At 41.5% G+C, this 18,659-nt stretch overlaps 2 protein-coding genes and 2 long non-coding RNA genes across 8 annotated transcripts; 2 read left to right on the top strand and 2 right to left on the bottom strand.

Moving 5' to 3' along the window:
- Positions 1 to 2,178: 2,178 nt before the first annotated feature.
- On the bottom strand, positions 2,179 to 8,216 carry LOC139606321 (hyaluronidase-5-like). 3 transcript variants are annotated; one of them, XM_071458424.1, is made up of 4 exons: positions 7,965 to 8,216; positions 3,679 to 4,636; positions 3,352 to 3,441; positions 2,179 to 3,267 (listed from the first exon to the last, which is right to left on the bottom strand). In XM_071458424.1, exons 2-4 carry the CDS (start codon positions 4,615 to 4,617, stop codon positions 2,854 to 2,856), a joined length of 1,443 nt encoding a protein of 480 aa, XP_071314525.1. In that variant the 5' UTR covers positions 4,618 to 4,636; positions 7,965 to 8,216; the 3' UTR covers positions 2,179 to 2,853. The 3 variants fall into 3 exon arrangements, with proteins under 3 accessions (XP_071314525.1, XP_071314516.1, XP_071314530.1); XM_071458415.1 differs by lacking the exon at positions 7,965 to 8,216 and adding an exon at positions 5,328 to 6,001; XM_071458429.1 differs by lacking the exon at positions 7,965 to 8,216 and adding an exon at positions 5,032 to 5,283.
- A 181-nt stretch (positions 8,217 to 8,397) lies between these two features.
- LOC139606361 (uncharacterized) lies at positions 8,398 to 12,912 on the top strand. Its single transcript, XR_011684615.1, has 5 exons — positions 8,398 to 9,066; positions 9,177 to 9,381; positions 9,466 to 9,585; positions 12,205 to 12,293; positions 12,779 to 12,912. It is a non-coding gene; the product is annotated as an uncharacterized lncRNA (long non-coding RNA).
- Positions 12,523 to 17,063, bottom strand: spam1 (sperm adhesion molecule 1). Of its 3 annotated transcripts, XM_071458458.1 has the most exons (5): positions 16,559 to 16,574; positions 15,971 to 16,088; positions 14,520 to 15,438; positions 13,913 to 14,002; positions 12,523 to 13,146 (listed from the first exon to the last, which is right to left on the bottom strand). In XM_071458458.1, exons 3-5 carry the CDS (start codon positions 15,429 to 15,431, stop codon positions 12,817 to 12,819), a joined length of 1,332 nt encoding a protein of 443 aa, XP_071314559.1. In that variant the 5' UTR covers positions 15,432 to 15,438; positions 15,971 to 16,088; positions 16,559 to 16,574; the 3' UTR covers positions 12,523 to 12,816. The 3 variants fall into 3 exon arrangements, with proteins under 3 accessions (XP_071314559.1, XP_071314543.1, XP_071314552.1); XM_071458442.1 differs by lacking the exon at positions 15,971 to 16,088 and having other exon boundaries at positions 16,559 to 17,063; XM_071458451.1 differs by lacking the exon at positions 16,559 to 16,574 and having other exon boundaries at positions 15,971 to 16,441.
- On the top strand, positions 16,610 to 18,603 carry LOC139606364 (uncharacterized). Its single transcript, XR_011684618.1, has 3 exons — positions 16,610 to 16,740; positions 17,822 to 17,867; positions 18,231 to 18,603. It is a non-coding gene; the product is annotated as an uncharacterized lncRNA (long non-coding RNA).
- Positions 18,604 to 18,659: the final 56 nt, after the last annotated feature.

Genomic DNA, 18,659 nt, shown 5'->3' with positions numbered 1-18,659 from the left:
AAATGACTCAACGCAGCAGAAAACAGGAAGAAGTGAGTTTACTTCTCATTATTTTTAAGGATGAGCTGAGTGGGATTTGAGTGAACCAGTCTGTGGAGAGGAGGAGGAGGGATTTGTACACACCCTGAGGGGAAGTCGTGCCTCAGAGACTGAACTCAGGGCAAACAGACCCTCAGAGGCCCTATTCATTTATTCCCAGTGGCACTGGACCACCACAGTGAACTGGTCTGTGTTTTTGTTGGTAGTTATGACTCCAGATGTGAATGAAGCTTCAGTAGCTGCTGAGACTGGAGGAGGAAAGTGAACACAAACAACCAACCCCCCCAGTGTGTGTTACAGTGAGAAAGTCAGCTGTATATTCTTGCTGTGAAAGATTCACAGTTTATTCATGTTTTAATGTTGGGATTATTGTTGTTGAGCAGTAAATCAGTGTTAGTGTGTGGGGATACACCCCTAATTGGAAGTGATTGCCACACCTGCTCTTCACCTGCGTTTCCTGTGCTTGGCCACAGACTCTATGTTGTGTTCTCAGGCGTGCAGCTACATATTTTTTATGTTGTGACTACTGTTGCAATGATTTTGTAGATTGTGTTGTCCACATGTGTTCTACTCTGGTTTTGTGTTGTGCTTTATGTTGATTGTTGGAATCATGATTGGATACAACAAAAAAGTCTTTTTGGTTGTTGATCATGTTTCAGCATCAACCTGAAACACAGCCTACATTTAAGGACCTGAGCAGCACAGAGGAGTATATGAGTCTGTGGAAAGGTTGGTTCTTCACTGTGTCTGTGGTTCAGTGAACACATCATCGCAAAACCACTGAGGCTGAAGTGTGTGGAGGAGCAGAGCTCTGCCTCCCCCTGCAGGACATCAACACACAGTGCAACTCAGAGAGTGAACTTCAGGCAGCAGAACCAGAAGCAGAGTGGTGATCTGGTGGGTCAGGAAAATTCCCAGTGGACATTTTGGGGCTGATTACTCTGTAGGCATTGTGTAAATGTAGGCTAAATTGCTGAGCTATCCGGCCAGCCTAAACTGTGCTTTGCAGCCCTCATCTCTCCCAGTGCATGAACTGCAACCAAGTCTATATCTGCAGCAGGCAGGGGTTTGTGTCCCACTCCGCCCCTGAGCAGAACTGATGTAAACTCTGTTTGTACTATCAGCTTTATCTAGTTTGTGTCAGACACAATTCTCCAGGCTCCAATTACACCTGAACACATCATCACAGTTTAAGCACCACATCTTGGTAGTGCTGGAAAAATAAATGAATAATAAATGGGTAGAAAGTAGCAAATGTGATTGGCCAGACGTGTCACATCCTCCAACACACCCACCTATTATAAATGATAATGTATTCTGTCTACTCCCGCCCCTTATCCAAGTGAGGGTTGAATTCATTCATTCACAATCAGCTTCTGTTTCCCAGGAAAAATAGTTGTGGGGCCATGGGGATACAACTGGATTTGGTTTGTGGGACTCTGTTTTCTTCCCTTCAGGACAAACTTTGGACAAAAGAAAGATTTTACAGTCATGCTTCAAATAAACTAGAACTAAATGTCACTTTCCTGCCTTTTGGCCATCTTTCACTAGTTTGATGGTGGGTAAGAAAACATCTAGAGGCCACAGCCACAGATATGATCAAATCCCTAAAAATATTCGTATTTCTTAACTCTGCCTACAGGAAAAGAAAAAAAACCTGTGAAGATGAATCCCTGCATTGAGGGAGGTCAGGGATTGGCTGAAGAGAATGATGGTGTCACTGCTGACGTCACCACTGAGCATGATCTCTGATCTTCTGACTGAAGAGGCTGAATACTATGTGTGTAATAATAATAATAATAATAAGAAGAAGAAGAAGAATACTTTATTTATATTGCGCTGTTCATACACAGGATGCAGCCGAAAGTACTTTTATAAATATAAAAGAGAAAGGGAGTTAAGACAGGGAATCATTGAAAAACAGGAAAAACATTTAAGAGAAGAAAATTATAAATAATAATAATAAAATGAGATAAAATGAAATAAATAACTCTAAGAGATAATTAAAAGCTAACTCAAACAAGTATGTTTTCAATCATTTAAAAATAGTAGTAGTAGTAGTATTTCTCTCTTATCCTTGTTCATTTTTAGAAAAAAATATTTCTCATTAATTGAATGATTGCAGACAGGCAGGTGGTCAAAGAGCATATAATCCATTTATGTCATTTGGCTTGAGGGAAATATATAGCTGTGTATCATCAGCATAGCTATGGAAGTTAATGTTGTGTTCCCAGGTGATGTAATCCAGCAGTATCATGTATAATAAAAAACAAGAAGGGGACAGCTTCCTTGTGCAACACCATAAGGGGTGTTATATTTCTTAGATACATAATCCCCAAGACTAACATAAAATTGTTTCTCTCTAATGTAAAAATAATAATAATGAGAAAACTTGATACCAGGCTGAAAAGCAGTGTTTCACTGGTTCTTCTGATTAAAGGTTCAAAGCTTCTTTCCCCTCAGACCTCAGTGATCAGATCAGCGAGGCTGCTGTTTGTGGTGGAGCGTGGTACATCGCTGCAGCAAGGTGAAAGGTTAAACCACTGGACATCAGCAACAGGGTTTTCAGGGGGTATTAAATTACTCTTTACTCACATTACCATCAGATCTTTGCCCCAGGTTAACTCAGCCATGAATGTGAAAGTCAATGAGACTGAGTGATAAGAATAAACTGAATTTAAAATATTTAAAACACAGGAAAAAAAACCAGTCAGATATACATGAGACACAAACAACGAGCTCAAACAACAGTGTAATTGTCCACAACCACATCTCCTGCAACACATGTACCAGGTTTGTGCTGTTTAGCTACATTCACATCAACACATACTTCAGACAGAGCAGTATCATCGCCAGCAGGAGGGGGCGGGGCCTGTCGGCACCCCGACTCCTCCTGGTGATGACGGCCTCTTGGATGACGTTGTGCTTTAGGACGGATCTGCAGGGCTCGTTGCTGTAGCACATGCAGTCGAAGCTGCGGTCGAACCAGTTGATGTCGTCCTGGGAAAGGTCGCCGCTCACGGTCAGCGGGCCGCCGCGGCGCTCCTGCTGGATCCGGTACCGACGCGGGTCGAGGTGCAGGAAGACGTTGTCGTCCCAGCGCTTTCTCACGCAGCGGCCTCGGCCCTGGCAGAGCGCCCGGCTGCAGAGCTGTGTTGCTGTGGAGACGTTCAGGATGTACGGGTTCATGACCTGCTCCAGGTGGCGGCGAGCGTCAAAGCAGGAGTCCTGCAAGATTGCGGGATGATTAGTCAGTCACTTGGTGATAAGTATAGTTGCAAACTGATGAATAAGTTCAGTTAGAAGTTATACCTCATTGTCTGTGACGTTCATGTCGCCCCAGGAAACGACGCCGGCGGCGCCAAGAGCAGCAGCTTCTCCGATGGTGTTGACCAGATCAAACTGCAAAACAGTGTCAATCAGCCGGCCAATCAGAGAAGAGCAGACATTCATGTTGATCGATAAACAGCTAACCTCACCATTGATTGTTAAAAACTAAAATAAGCTGAAGATCGATAGTGTTGTAAACTCTAAAGAGGTTTTCTTTTCTTAAACAAATTAAATCATGGCGATGAAGGTTTTTTGGGGAACACCTTAACGTTAACTAGCACATCAACATACATGATAAGTGTTTCTGACCTCTGACATGTAGTCGTCGACGCTGTCCTTGTAGACCGGGCGGATGTAAGCATAGACCGGGATTGAGTAGGAGCTGTTTGGGAGCATCGACACCCTGATGGCCTCCTGGATTCGATGGCGAACGAACAGCCGGGCCTGCTGGGAGTCTCTGAGCGCCAGCTCCAGATAGATGGATGGAAAGAGCGCTGTGGACTCTCTCCAGAGCCACAGCAGCTTGTCGTTCCTGTCTTTCTCGATGGCAGGGCACTCTCCGGTGAATCCCGCCATATCCTGATTGTAGTCGTAGTTGTAGCAGTCGGGGTACAAGTAGTAACCCCAGAGTCTTTTGGGCCTCAGCTTCTTCCCAATGCGGATGGAGCGGAGGAAGTACCTCTTGGCTGCACGTTCAAACACAATCTTCGCCCGGTCCTCCGCCTCGTCCTCAGACAACGTTGCATTTTTCTCCTTCACTGTTTCAATGGAGATCTGACGGTAGATGTCTTTGCTGCCCCAGTTTCTAACCCACTGTGGCCTCCACTCCTCAAAGTCGAGCACGGCGAGGCCCGGCTGGTCAGCAGGAATATAGTACTCGATGTCATCCTCAGCCAGCTCATGGTGCTCCTGCAGGTCTACCAGCTGCGGCAGACCCTCGTCGTACATCTCACCAGTGTCTTCGTCCACGTAGGGGAAGATGCCAAAGCGGTCGGTGTAGAATATGGAGATGCTCTGGTTGGTCGCCGTTTTCAGCGTGCTGCTGACAAAGTGGAAGTAGGAGAGGTCGAGGGGTAAGCCAAAGCGGATGTCGCATAGCTCAGTTGGGGCGTTCCACATGAACAGGAAGGGGGGACCGGGCCGGATGGGAGGGTCCGTCCTTGGTAGGGCCTGGCAGGTGCTCAGCAAGGCCAACATGATGAAGACGGAGAAATGATGTGTTTCATGAAGCAGTTTAACTTGGTTCATCTTGAACGAGGAATCTGATCTGTGAGGGAAAGAAATGCAAACAATCAAAAAATTAGGAGGTCAGAACGAGTTGTTGTTGTTTTTACAGAAATCCACCTTCGCTCTGAGGTGAATAGACTTTATCCAAATTTCAGTTGTAGCTCACTTTCTACTTTTATTGTTTTTGTCCATTAAATTCTCCCTGAAAAAGGACGAAAATAAAACAACGGACAAATCTTCACCACATGGTCACACAAAGACGAATCAAAAAAGTTCAGTTCAGCTGACAGACAGTAGCAAAGTTAACATAAGAACTGTTTCTCTTTAAAAACACACAGTCTATTGAACTTTTGCAGATGTGTCAGTGTTGAGATTAGCTTCTCTAAAACCTCAGTTTACAATCTCATGTTGAACTGAAGATGTGTTCAAACTCACAGGAAGTCGTTCTCAGCCCTGCTAGCTAGTAGCTTTGTGGATGGCAGTGTTAGTTAGTTGGTGAACATGGTGAATGTTATATCTGCTAAACATCACAGCAGGATAGTGTTGTCGTTGTGAGGGTGTGGCCACAGTTTGGCCTCACAGAGCTGCTGGCATGGTTGTACATTCTCAGTCTTGGTTCTACATTGAAGCTACTGATGGGAAACTGTCAAAGATCTTTTCAGAGGTGCAGGATTGGAGCACCGGCTGTGCGGCTAACAGTGTAGAGACCTGACACCTGTGAAGCAGCTTACCTGGTTCAGCAAGAAGAGAGGGCAGATGTTTGAGATGTTAGCAAAGAAATAAAGCAGCAAGCCCCAAAATGACTCACTGACAATCACTGATGGTGATATATAGGGTATATTTACTTCAGATTTTCAATTTAAATGTGGCATTCTGACATCGTCATGGCAATGCAGTTTTTTGCAGCTTTTTTTTTTTTTACTTTAAAAAATCTCTGATTTTGCTATCAGAAGAAGTGAAATTGAAGTGATGGAGGAGTTGGGGGAGGGGGCAACAACTATGTGGTGTATGACACAACCCTGAAGCAGCAGCAGCTGAATGGGATTCAGTAATCAACCGTGTCTTCAGCAGCAGGTTGGACAAAGCCAGAAAACATCTACCTGCTGAACAGGTGACGCACCAAATCCTGTGGCCCGTCAAGCTGACTCAACTTTAAGATACTGCAGATTGTTTTATCATGGTAATTAGAGAAGGGTATCATTAGGGTTTTATCACAACTGCTATTCAGTGTTATTTACTGCTAGAAAAATCACACTGTTCTAATAACGTCATTCTGTCTAGCAGCAATATGGAGTCCAAAAGTAATCAAAATGTTGTAAAAGTTAAAAATAAAACTGAATACATCAATAAATAAAATTGTTAGCCAGATAAATTTGTGTCAGTACTTTTCCAGTCAAGTTTTAAAAAAGCAAACAGCTTTAATTTTTTTCCCTTAAATTATTCTTTTTTTAATTCTTCAATTTGCTAGTTTAACTTTTTTGTATTTTAACTTTTTTGCTATTTTTATTTTATTGATTGGTTTATTTATTATTACATTGTTTAATTTTACTTAAACTTGAGGTTAAATTTAATATTATATATATATATATTTTTTTTTTTTTGACATGTTAACTTTTTACTAAAATGTTTTGTTAATTATATTTATTGAAGTTTCAGGGCTTTTAAATTTTCCTAACCCTAACCCTAACCCTTGATTTAACCAACAGTTATTATGTAGTTTTGGTAATGTTTTCTTTTCAGCTCCAAGTCAAAATATGAAAAAAACAAGATTTTTCTCATGACAGCAGTGATTTGGCACCAAATGTCCTGACTTCAGGAAGGATTTATGTGTTTTTAATATCCTGAGGACAAAGAGCTGACTCAGTATTAGTTTGGATTTTCCTTCATTGGAGAAAAAGAGATGAAATATGGCATGTCATCTGCTTCAGATTGTGTCTCTGTTGTTCTCATTTTATGGTAGCAACAGATCAGCCACAAAACAAGTTGTTCAATTTTCCAACCAAAGAGTGAGGTGTCAGGGGTTAGGCTCGCCACCACCAGGACCTGTTAAGCAGCTGCTCCGGACTCAACCTGATTTAACAAAGACTGCTATTTGAAAATGTGAAGAGATACAATTAGAATAATCACAGTCTTTCGGCCAAAATATAACACATTGCAACCATATTAAGTAGTTGTGGTTAACATGTTGGCAAACAGCTGTTTATGTCCACCTACAGATCATCCCATTGAAGCTGTGTTTGCAGTGTTTTGTGCTGTCATCCTTCAACCTTGTCCACATTTACTCTTATTTTAACAGCCTGGTTGGGCCGAGCTCAGGTCTAATGTTTCATTATATAACCCTCTAATGTAAAAATATCAGTAACTGTGGAAGACCCATGTTCTAAAGCTGCTTTTAAGTCTCCCCTAACATTAACATGACCAAATGGTTGCCTTTATTTTTACCTATTTATTCTAACTATTTAAATGCATATTAATTGGTCAGCATTTATATATATTTTTTTCTTCATCGGGTAATATTATTGAGATCGAGATCTATTTTGCAAGACAGACCTGAGTACAGCAGAGAAAGAAAGAAAGGCAGATATAACTTTGCCCGACATAACAAAAAATCCCATGCATCTGAGACAGAATAACAAATAATCATTGTTGGAAAATTTCAGAATTTGTCTCTCTAGATTAGTAGAGTAGAGTTTGAATTATTCACCTATTTATGCACAATATTCACTTTCCCCCACCAGCCGACATCTGTGCAGATGCTGTGGTATGATTTTGGTATTAGTGTCTGATAATTTCACCTCTCTCTTACATGAGGCAGGTTCAACTGAAAACACAAAGAGCAAATTGAAACCAGACACTTTACAGATGCCACAGATACATTTAGTTCTAATTATAGTTCAGAGTTTCCTAAAGTCATATCTTTGGCCTCCGAAAAAACATTATCTGCACTGTTGAGCATTTTTACAGGATATTATTTTCAACTGCCTTTACTTTCATTCACCTGCTCTGCTGCCAAACCAACCTTATGGACTAACAGTATAAGACAGTGTAAAGATAGTGACCACTGTTGACAGCACTGACAGATAGTTTTACACACTCTGCACAGTGTTAACATTAGTATCTTTATGGTGGGGGTCACAGGATCTGATGTGTAACTACAGTGTTTTTGTCTCCAGGCAGGTTACATGCAAACACTCAGTCTGACAGTTTTATGATTTCTGCAATGTCAGGTTACATTTAAGGTTAAATTGTGTCACGGCTGCAGGTGATCTCGACCCCAGTAATATTCAGGTTAAACTCTCGGAAAACACCAATAAACCTTTGAACCCAAATAAGACAGTTAAATGAGACATCCTTAACTGAGCACCAACCTGCTTTGGGGTCCAACTTCCCGCCGTCCAAACTGCTCGTTCTGTGACTCCTGAAATTATTACCTGTTACTCATAAACACTACCCTCACTCCCCACACTCTTTAAATAAGCCGTTACAGGAGCTTGAATTACAGGCAGGGCACTTGTGGAAACTTGTCAGAGGTGGGAGATCCACTACCCTGAGGTGCTCTGGTTTTTACTGGGATGCCCTGATGTGTTCCAGGCTGAAGGCTCGGAGGAAGATATCCGAGGAAGCTCAGGGATGAGGACAACGTGCGGACACACTGCCACTCATATTTAAGGCCTTTGTCCGGACACGCAAGGAATGCAGTGAGAGTTTGAACCTGGTCAGCTGCAGTTGGAAATGTACTGAGCTTAAGGAAATCCACCTGGTTTCATCATCAGAGTGATGAATCATATAAAAAGCAGGCTCAGCTGGTTGAATTACATATCATGGATTTTATCAGGATTAATTCTGCCAGTTGAATGACTTCCAGTCAGTGAGAGCGTCACACAATATTACTAATTCTGCCAAACCCAGTTATTTGTCCTTACTATTCTTATTCCCCTACCTTCCCCTATGTTCATAAACTATGCATGCCCCCTCCCCACACACACAGAGGCCTAGGCCCTGAGCCCTCACCATAGCCCCTCAAAGACTTGATTGACATCACCTGAAAAGTGATTGAGTGCGAGCGGCTGCAAGAGCTCTAAATGGTATAAAGAGGGATGAGACGCCACCTTGTTACCATGATGACACCAAAACATGCTGCATACAGCTGTGGGCTTGTGACCTTTGATTTTACATTTTTTTATTTCCCTGTTTTCAAACAAAACAAAAACGTTGGATCAGATCCGATCGAAGCAGATTTGGAATTTATCATCATGCTAAATAAATACACGCATTTCTGGCTCTGAATCACTACTGAGCTGTTTATACATGTAGGTTTTCCTGGACATTTATTTTATCGGTATAGTGAGAGAGAGACAGGAAAGTTGAGGTTAGAGAGAGGGGATGACATGAAGTAAAGGTCCGCAGGTCGGACTCGAACCCTGGGCCCCTGCGGTCAGGACTAAGCCTTAATGGTTAGTGCTCTACCAGGTGAGCCATCAAAGCATCACCAGTTTTTTCTTGTAATGTTAACATTTGTGTTCGTTCCTTTCATGGTTGTTTTCAATGCCGCTACCGTGAATTTCTGGTAATTCCCTCAGGCAAAGTCTGAAGAAAGTGTGCACAAGGGCTCAAAATACCTGCTGGAGAGCCATCACCTCCCTGATAGTGTCACTGTGAGCCTACCGTCCGTAGCCGGGTGGATTTAGCGGGAAAACGCCTCAAATGAGGGTGGACGTTTTTGATTGAGCATCACCTGGAGGTGCCAGGAGGACAGTGGTGTCAGACAGTTGTGTAAAGTAGTAGGTAAATATGCACATAACTTGTTGAAATATGTTTGTGTAACTTGTGTACCTGTCAGTAATTTAACGAGATGGTGTATTTTTGAAGCTGTTGGTGTTGCCCTGTAATTGCGGAAACCGCCATGTCTTGAAGTGTGGATCAAGATGATGAGCCAGGAGAGTAACATCCGGAGTGTCCTGCCTGGAGCTGAGGAACCTGCTGTGAAATGTAAGTGACTGAAAAGACTGTATGTTCCACATGTCACCGAATTTAAAGGATTTTGGTTTAGCATTCCTTTGTTTTCTTAGTGGTTTGTTTCTGTATGTAGCCAGAGCCCGTTGTCTTATTGACCCAGGCTGAGGTGATTAGGGTAATTAGGAAGTATGTTATTCCACTTTTAAAATAAATGTATTCCTTGCAAATCTGTGTCCTGAAGGACAATTAAGCACAAGAAGAACCCCAGTAATTGTGTCCAGGGATACGCACATAAAATCCATATTAACAATAGCGTAATCTTTTGAATCTTTGTTAACTTTCATATGATCAGATATTAGTGATTTGTCATTAAGAGGCAGACTTCCTGTTTTTGTACCTAGTGGCTTCTCGTAAGACATGAGCTTTGTCCCAATCCCAGGGTCTATGGAGCCACCTTATATTTTTTGGAAAGTGATTCATCGCTGACGTTTAATACGAATCTTGGGACAGATTGGGCCACAAAGGGTCCTCTCCTTGCAACCTTCATTTCCTGTGAAAGGAAGGGCGCATTTCTTGGCTGTGTTTTAGGGAGCTTTCGAAACGGGACAGCCTAGTTGTGCCACTCTGACGCAGCTGGTCTTAAAATGCAGCCTCCAAAGGATGAGGTCCCTGAATTGAGACACAGTTACGGTCATTTCCTCCCTTGTTGTTGTTGTGGTGTGTGTGTTTTTCCTGGCATCAGTCCTTCACTGATGTGCGTGGTGCAACTTCATAGAGCAGATAAATACATTGAACTTCGACCCCCAGCTTGCACTGATATTTTCGCCCCTTTAAAACCTGAAATTGTCACATGACCTGTATCAGGATATGTTGTCTGGTTAATGTGTTTCTGCATTTACACCTGGTACTAAAATGTGTTCCTGTTATCTTGGCTGTGCCTGCATTGTGACTGGATCTCAATTTGCAAATTAGTTAGGCAGGGCTGACTGACTTCTCAGCAAACACGGTACGTCCCGGGCGAAGGAAAGCAGTGGTGCTGTATCTACCATGATTATTCTTCTTTTGCCGAGGACGGGGTCGTCTTAGTTGGTGTTAAGATGTGGAGTTACTTGACTTTTCCACTTGCTTTGAGGATTTGTTTCTTAAGAATGTGGTCATGTTCAAAGCATTTGCAAATGGCTGAGGTCTAAATCCCCAGTGAGTCGGACCATGTCTGAATGTGGTCTGGCTGATCCCAGAGCACTCACACCTGGCATTAACAGGTCTTTTTCCTAATCCATACAGAGGTTGCATTTTAATGCCAGGTGTAAATGGGGTACAGTACATCTGTGCACAAGAAATGGCTGAAGGCTACTGCTGGTCACCTAAAAATTACATTTTCTATACAACAAAAATGCAACAGAAAATAGCTTTGAAGAAATTTAGATGCTGGATTATCAGAAGCAACATTTGCTGTCAGCAACAGTACTTTGGTTAAGGTGAGTGATAGTTGATGGCGTTGTGGACTTTTCTGTATTAAACCAAACCAGGATCTTTCCCTAATCTTAAAGTGATAGTTGTGAGTATTTGACGAGGGGTTGTGCGAGGCACTTACCAATAGTCAGTGTATTACCTGCAGAGATCCCCAGATCATTCAGGCTGGGGGTCACCACCCGTAAGGTTTTTCTCCTCGGAGGTGGATGTGGCAGCGAGTCCCTTTCTCAAAGTCTGAGATCTTTTTTTTCCAGCTCTTAAACTTTCAGGAAAAGGACATTGTCCCTTTTTAGAGGCCCTCAGCTTCTGCCGGGCGCTGGAATCCTGCAGCTGTCTATTTTTGATGTTGAGTGTTTAAAGTATTAAAAAAAAAACTATAGTGTCTGCAAGACCAGCCAGATGTTTGACAAACAATGTTTTGACCCTTGTATGACAAATTATTCACTCATACTCTTGTTCACTAATCTCTGTGTGGTACATTGGCCGATCCTAGACCTCACCTTACCCCTAAGCTCTACATTTGTGAGACAGCAGGCGATTCCTTTGTCAGACTGAGAGATACCTGCTGACTGCACATTATTCAGGTGTACTCCCAGGGCCTTAATACTGTGCATGCTGTTTTGGTGACACACCCAAATGGAAAGGCTCTATCATTAATGTTATTACTTATACCTGAACATTTCCTGCCAAGACATGTCAAACTGTTTGCAGTGAGAAAGGTCTGTCACACTGATTTGTGTTTACTGCTCATCTCCATCACACACATTTCTGACATCCAGCCAGAAAGTACAATGTGGGCAAAAACAGCAGAACCTGAGTTCAGTGTGATAAAACCAAGCAAATACGATCCATAAAAAATCCCAACAATTCATACCTCATATCTACCTTCATACCATTTAACCCTTAATATTTGTGTGTGACTGATGTGAAACAGGTGTAGGATTTACTGTGACCAGGGTCTGAATACAAAGTCACATTGTTCTGAAATCAGGGCTGTAGTATTTCTATTATCACAGACCTGCCTTGCTGTTGTGGGGGGGTTTGACTCCGGCATGTCTCAGCCTTGTGGGCATTTTGACTTTGACTTGTTTCTTACTCATCAGTGTCCCAGACATGTAGATGTTTTCATGCAGTCTTGTTTCTGTCTCGTGAGTGTTTTTACTCCGACCTGTCATGCAGAATAATTCACAGGACCAGTGTGTAGGATTTAGTGGCATCCAGTGGTGAGGTTGCAGATTGCATCCAACTGAATCCCCAATTGTAAAATTGTGAGTATTTCCTTTCTTTCAAATGCTAATGTTTTCTGTCAGAGTGGAAAAGACAGTCCTATGCAACATGTAGGGAAATTTACACAGTTTTCAAATCCTGTCACAAACCCAGAAAGGACTGATATAAGGGAAAATCTTGACTTGACTTTGTCTCCCTCTTCACAAAAGAGTTGGTTAAGTTTTTTTATGCACAGTGCAGTTTGTCAATTAAAGTAAATGCAAAATATAGTTTTCTGCAAAGCGTTTATTAAACCATTTTTTTTTCTCAATTCAAATAAAATTGTCTGATCGTAGAAAAACAGATTTTAAATTTAATGATGAAACATGCAAAATGTAGATTTTTTAAAAAGTTTTCTGTTGTTTTTTTTGTTTTTTTAATGAATTAATAATATATTTCTGATGTAATTTAAAAAGAATTTAATCAAATTACAACCTGCAGTTTTAATTGCATTAATTACAACATAATCAGACGTGTGGGTCGGCAGGGGACACCTCCCTGTCAACATTTTACTCTCCTCACAGATTAAACCCAGATGACTTTGATTTTGGTCGGATGCAGAAGTTTTGGTGAACAGCTCGACCCTGCGTAACACTGACAGGTGAAGTTTGCGGCCCAGGCATTGAGGTCGGCAGCGGAGGGTTGACCGACCGCCACGTACCTCCTGTCAGCCCGCAGGAGGCTGAAGGAGGCGGGGTTCAGGTGCAGGTAATGGGAGGAGTCGTACTGCTTCCTGACACAGCGGCCCCTCCCCTGGCACAGGAGCTCGCTGCAGAGCATGGTGGCCGCCGTCACGTTGGCGATGTACGGGTTGAAGGTGGACGTCAAGTACTCAGAGAGAGAGTGACAGGCAGCCTGCAGGGAGGGGGGGGGGGGGGGGGGGGGGTTACAGGTGAGACCCAGGTAAATTATGACCGAAAGAAAAGGGAGAGATGATATGAAAACAATAACCATGCTGAAACTTAAACCACATATTTTAAAGCAATGTTTGTGTTATTTTTTTTTTTTTGTAAAAAATTAAAATGCATGAATATAAAAACATTTAACTTTAATATGGCTAAAAGTTAAAAGTTTAGTTTAAGTGATAAAAGTTAAAATAAAATTAGTCTATTTTCTGCCACAGCATAAATATGTGCTCTCCTCCAGCCGGCCCCCAGAAAAACAGATAAAATTCAATAAATTAAATGGAAGATTTCTGATGTATTTTTTCTTCCTTTTCAATGATAAACTAAATGATAAATCTAAGAACTGCTTTTACCTTATACATATTCAGCTGGATTATAATAGAATAAAACAGTGGGCTGAGGTTAACAGCAACTAACAACAAATTAAGATGCATAAAAAAGCTGAAAATATGAAGCAAAAATAGTTTTTTCACACATCTGTTAGCAGAGATAAATATTTTAGAGTCAGTTCCTCCTTAAAAAGGGAAACAAAGTCAGTGTAATTATTTTCCAATTAAGGTCTAGTCATCTGTGTTCCTGTTTTCAGATCTGTGAGGAGTGATACGCCTACAGTGTTTATCATGACTGCGAACACAAGCTTTAAAAGTGACACATCAGCATAGACTTGGGAGCAGACCAGTCCAACCAGCGATTAAACTCCAGAAAGCTGTGGTTACCTTGTTGTTGTAGTCTTTGGTTCCTCCCCACATTACCACCCCTGAAGCTCCCAGAGCTGCAGACTCCCCGACAGTGCTCACCAGGTCCACCTGGAAGAAGACAAAACACACAGGAGATTTGATATAAAAATATACAACAAATCAGCATTTTTAGATCAGTTTCCTTCCTTCTAGCATTTTGTTTTACTTCTATAAACTACTTGGTAAGAAATCAACTTGTAGAGACTTTAAATTTGCTGCTGATCCGTAATCCCTCATTTAATTATTTAATAATTACTCATTGTGTTTGAAAAACGTTCAAGCAAACTACCTCAGGTTCTGTGTTGACTGAAAATGATGTCGGTGAGACAGATTCGTCAGTCACTGCTGGGTGAAAATTATTCCTGCAAACAGAACATGGCTAACATGGACGCCATGTCACACTGAAGATTTAAGAGGAGCAAAATGGATGTTCAGTCTAATTATCAGGATCCTGACATCTCAGAAGGACTTGAACATACCATAATTGAAGAACCAAACAGCCCCTGCTGCTGTTGCATTACCATCCTACGCTTAGTTTTCAAGTAACAGAAGCAATCAAATCATAAGTCATCAGACCCAGTCTCACCAGACTCTGGAACATCTGGGTCTGATCCCGGTACAGCGGCCTGGAGTAGACATAGACTGGCACTGTATACAGACGTTTAGGCAGCGCCGCCACCCTCAGCGCCTCCTGGACACGGTTGCGGACAAAAAGTGCAGCCCGGGGGGAGTTCCTCAGAGTCAGGTGGAGGTAGACGGAGGGGAAGAGGGCGGTGCTGCGCTCCCACAGCCACAGCATCTGGTTATTCTGCTTCTGGGTCTTCGTGGAGCACTTCCCTGTGTAGTCAGTCTTGTCCCAGCCGTAGTTGAAGCAGTCAGGGAACAGGTAGAACCCCCAGCGGCGGCTCGGACGCTCTCCAATGCCAAGGCTGATGGTCCTCTCCATAAAGCGCCGGCTGGATTGCTGGAACTGGCTCTTTGCCAATTCACTAATTTGTTTTGATGACAAAAATGGGGCTGCCTGCAGGGCATGCGCGATGGACAGCTTTTGGTAGATACGTTTCGATCCCCAGTTCTGGTCCCACAGGGGGCGCCAGGACTCCCAGTCGATGACAGCCAGCCCAGGAGAGGAATCCTGGGAGATGTAGTGATCTATTTGACTCTGGACCTTGGTCAGATGCTCTGTCAAGTTGCCATTTTGGGGGATCCCACCTCTGTAGAGCTTGTGCTTGATGGTGTCAATCATAGGGTAGAGTCCAAGGCGGTCCTGGTAGAAGATAGTGAGGAACTGACCAGGTGGGCTGGTGGGCGTGGTCACGGCCTGGAAGGCTGCGGTGTCCAGTGGTATGTGGAGTTTTCGGCATTGGTCAGTGGGGGCGTTCCATATGGCCACAAAGGGGTGGTCATGGATCAGCGGCGGCTCGGTTTTTGGTAGAGCGTTGACATTGGCGATGGATCCAATGATACAGAGGCTGATGCAGGACAGGAAGGCCATCATGATGGCTCTGGACAAATAGAAGAAAGACAAATAAACAGACAAAGCCCCGTCCCAAATTCATCCATGATACCTTCACCCTGTCCACTCTGCATCCATGTACACATGGAGAGTTCAACATATTAAGGGCAATCTCAAAACTGTTAGTAGAATTGAACGTTGAAATCCTTCGACAGTGAGTCTACACTGGTGCAGACTCATCATTTTCCACTTCCTGTTAACTTCAGAGCAAATACAGGAAATGTGTGAACTTCCTGATGGCGCCTTTTCAACCATCACTTTGTCCCAGTAAATGTATTTAATTTGTCTAAATGGTCTTTACAATGGCCATCATGTTAGTACTGGTCTTGTAACTTTATTTTTTTTTACCACAGATATTCTGTACACTGATGTGTACTCTGTGTTTATGTCTCATAGCAGCAGTCACATTGTGACACTTTGGTCCAAAATGTTTTATTATGACTAACTGTCTTGAATATGATCACCATGTCTGGCCCATATGTTTGAAACACAAGAATATCAGAAGCAACTAACACTTTTACCATTTCCCTTAAAATAACGACCAATACGTGCAGGCCTTCCTCTTCGATGTCTTAATAATTTACAGCTAAATACCAACAAATTTTTAGGAAAATATGATTAGAGTTTGCAGGAAATTATCTGAAAAAAAAGGAGGCATAAAACAAAGTATTACCAAATGTTTCAATTTTACCCTGGTCTTTTGTTAATTTCCCCTAAATAAACAGATTAATGGATTTGCATATTCCTCTAACTGTCAGTATTGTGTTGCTAAATCAAAACTCCAGTAAATAAACACAAAAATTGGAATTAATTTAAGATTTCATAAGTATAATCTATTTCTTATTCCCTAAATATCCAACATTGTGTTATCGTCGCATAATCTGAATGCATTTATAAAAAAAACAGTCTTTAATGTTAATACGAAATCAATTCACAATTTGCTGTTACTACAGAATTAACACAAACTCTAAAACTGTTCAGATGATTGTTTCCACATGTTTTTTTTTTTTAATGTACTATCTAGCAATCTCTTACCTGACAGGTGATATCTGACTTTTAAACAGTTTTTCAGTGTTTCCATATTTTTGCAACATGTCATCAGTTCCTACCTGCTGTTCTCTTCGGTGACCTGTGAAGGACTGTTGACTGTTTCTAAACTTCTCTTTGTCTCTTTCTTTTGCTGCTTCATGTGTTGGAGGAAACTGTTTCTTCACTCTGATCGATCGTTATCTGGTCGACGTCTTGACATCTGGCCCGGACCCATCGTTCAGTCTGTTGATGGACAGTTAAGGTGTTTGCTGATAGGCTGTTTATAGGTTGCTTCCTTGTGTTTTTATTTACGTTCAGAATTTGACAAAACAGGAAGAAAATGAACCCATTATCTAATAATGCAATGCAATAATGCAATATCTCTGCAATATTCAGATACAGCAGGAAGCCCATTTTTGAATTTGGGGTCAAATCCAGTTTGAGTTATGACAAAGAAGAAAGACAGTGGTGGATGAAAACTATTTAAGACCAAATTATCAGAACTACACTCAGAAATATTGTTGATATAGAAAAATGAAGAAATTCAAATATTTCCTCTTGATGCAGTCCAGCTCAAATATTGTGTTATATGATACATTTTATAATATAATTATATTGTATTTCATGTTTCAGTTGTTTGGGTTTTGTTTTGTTTTTGTTTTTTTAGATAATACTTTCTTATCAAATATAATTATATTATTGTGTTTTTTGTTTCATGTATGAGCGATGCTGCCATAGAACAGCAGTTCCATTTTACTTGTCACATTCAAGGTTCAATGTACAGTAAGCGAAGCAGTGAAATGAGGATCAGACCCTGCAACAGGGTGGAAAAAAATGATTTTATGAAAAATATCTCGTGTGGTGGGAAATATCTTATCGTAGATGTTATCAAATAATGGCCCAAGCCTAATATGTACATTTTATTTTATTAGCTTTTTTTGTATTTGCATTTATAGTTCATAAAAAGATGCATTTGCATGTTTTCTTACACGTCTATGCTCTAAGTTACAAAAGCAGTAAATTGTGAAATTAAAGATAATTCTTAAAAATTTTGTGCCATTCACCAGATGCTAAAGAGGAAGGCAGTGAACAGAAAAATGTACAACAATGCAAGACAAGTAAAGATGACAACATTGTAGGTTATGGTCAGAAATATTTCTTGTGGATATTGTGTGTTTGTTTATGTTGGGTTAAAAGCTACTGAATTCCACATAATTGTGGGTGAATTGATGGAATAACAGTATTGACGACTGTTTTTTTTTCTGCTTTCTGTCTTTTTTGTTGCCTCATGTTCTGCTGTCACCTGAAGTGAAGCCGTTTGTTTATCTCTTTTTGTATTGCAGTAGTGCGGAGTGAGTGGACGGCCTTTGGCCTGGAGGTGGCCTGGAGGTAACCTGTTGGCCACCAGCTTACAGGAGTTTAAGTTTTGTTATTGATCTTTATTAATTTGGTGGATGCTTGGCTTGATTTATTTGAATACGTTTGTATGTTAAATATTTGCTATTTTAATAGTAATAGAAGATCATGTTTTATAATATTTCACTACTGTGCAAATGACTCAAAATTCAAACCCTCTGAAGACCTGGTTGCATCCTCCTCTTACCTCCTTTATTCTGCTGTTGACTATTGCGCCAGCTCTGAAGCCTTTTTGGATTCATTGTAATTTTTATTTAATTGTATTGTGTTTACTCCTCTTTTCCTGTTAATTCTGAAGATAGCTGTGGTTCCATATTTGCTCTGTGTTTTTCTCAGTGGTGTCAGACCCGGGCAGGGGCCTGATGTCCCAACAGTGTTGAGATTCCTGCACTTCAAAGACAGTTTTCAAACAGGATCTACATTTGACTTTTTGTTTTGCTGAGAACACTCAGGTTTTCGGACGTGTGGTATTTTTGATCTGTCATCGTTGGTGAGAAAGCAGTGGCTGTGATCTCTCTGTCCACACCTCTTCCTTTTTCTGTCCTCAGAAACCAGCCGGTAGATGATTCATGTCTCCATGTTTGTTGTTTTAGATGAGAAAAGAGCAGTGACTTTTACTTTTGGTTCATCTCTGTTTCCACCACATCACGTATTTTACAAAGAGCAGTCACATCAGTGCTCATGTGCTGCACAAAGTGGAAGTAGATGAGCCAACATGGCTGCCAACAGCTCCCCTGAAATCCCCACTTTAACAGCTGAAAAATA

The sequence above is a fragment of the Trachinotus anak genome, unplaced genomic scaffold (assembly GCF_046630095.1).
Source record: "Trachinotus anak isolate AG129_WGS33_773 ecotype Australia unplaced genomic scaffold, CSIRO_AGI_Tana_v1 ptg000002l, whole genome shotgun sequence".
NCBI classification, from domain to species: Eukaryota; Metazoa; Chordata; class Actinopteri; order Carangiformes; family Carangidae; genus Trachinotus; species Trachinotus anak.
Note: the sequence above shows the minus strand (reverse complement) of the source record. Positions and strands in the feature narration are given on the sequence as shown.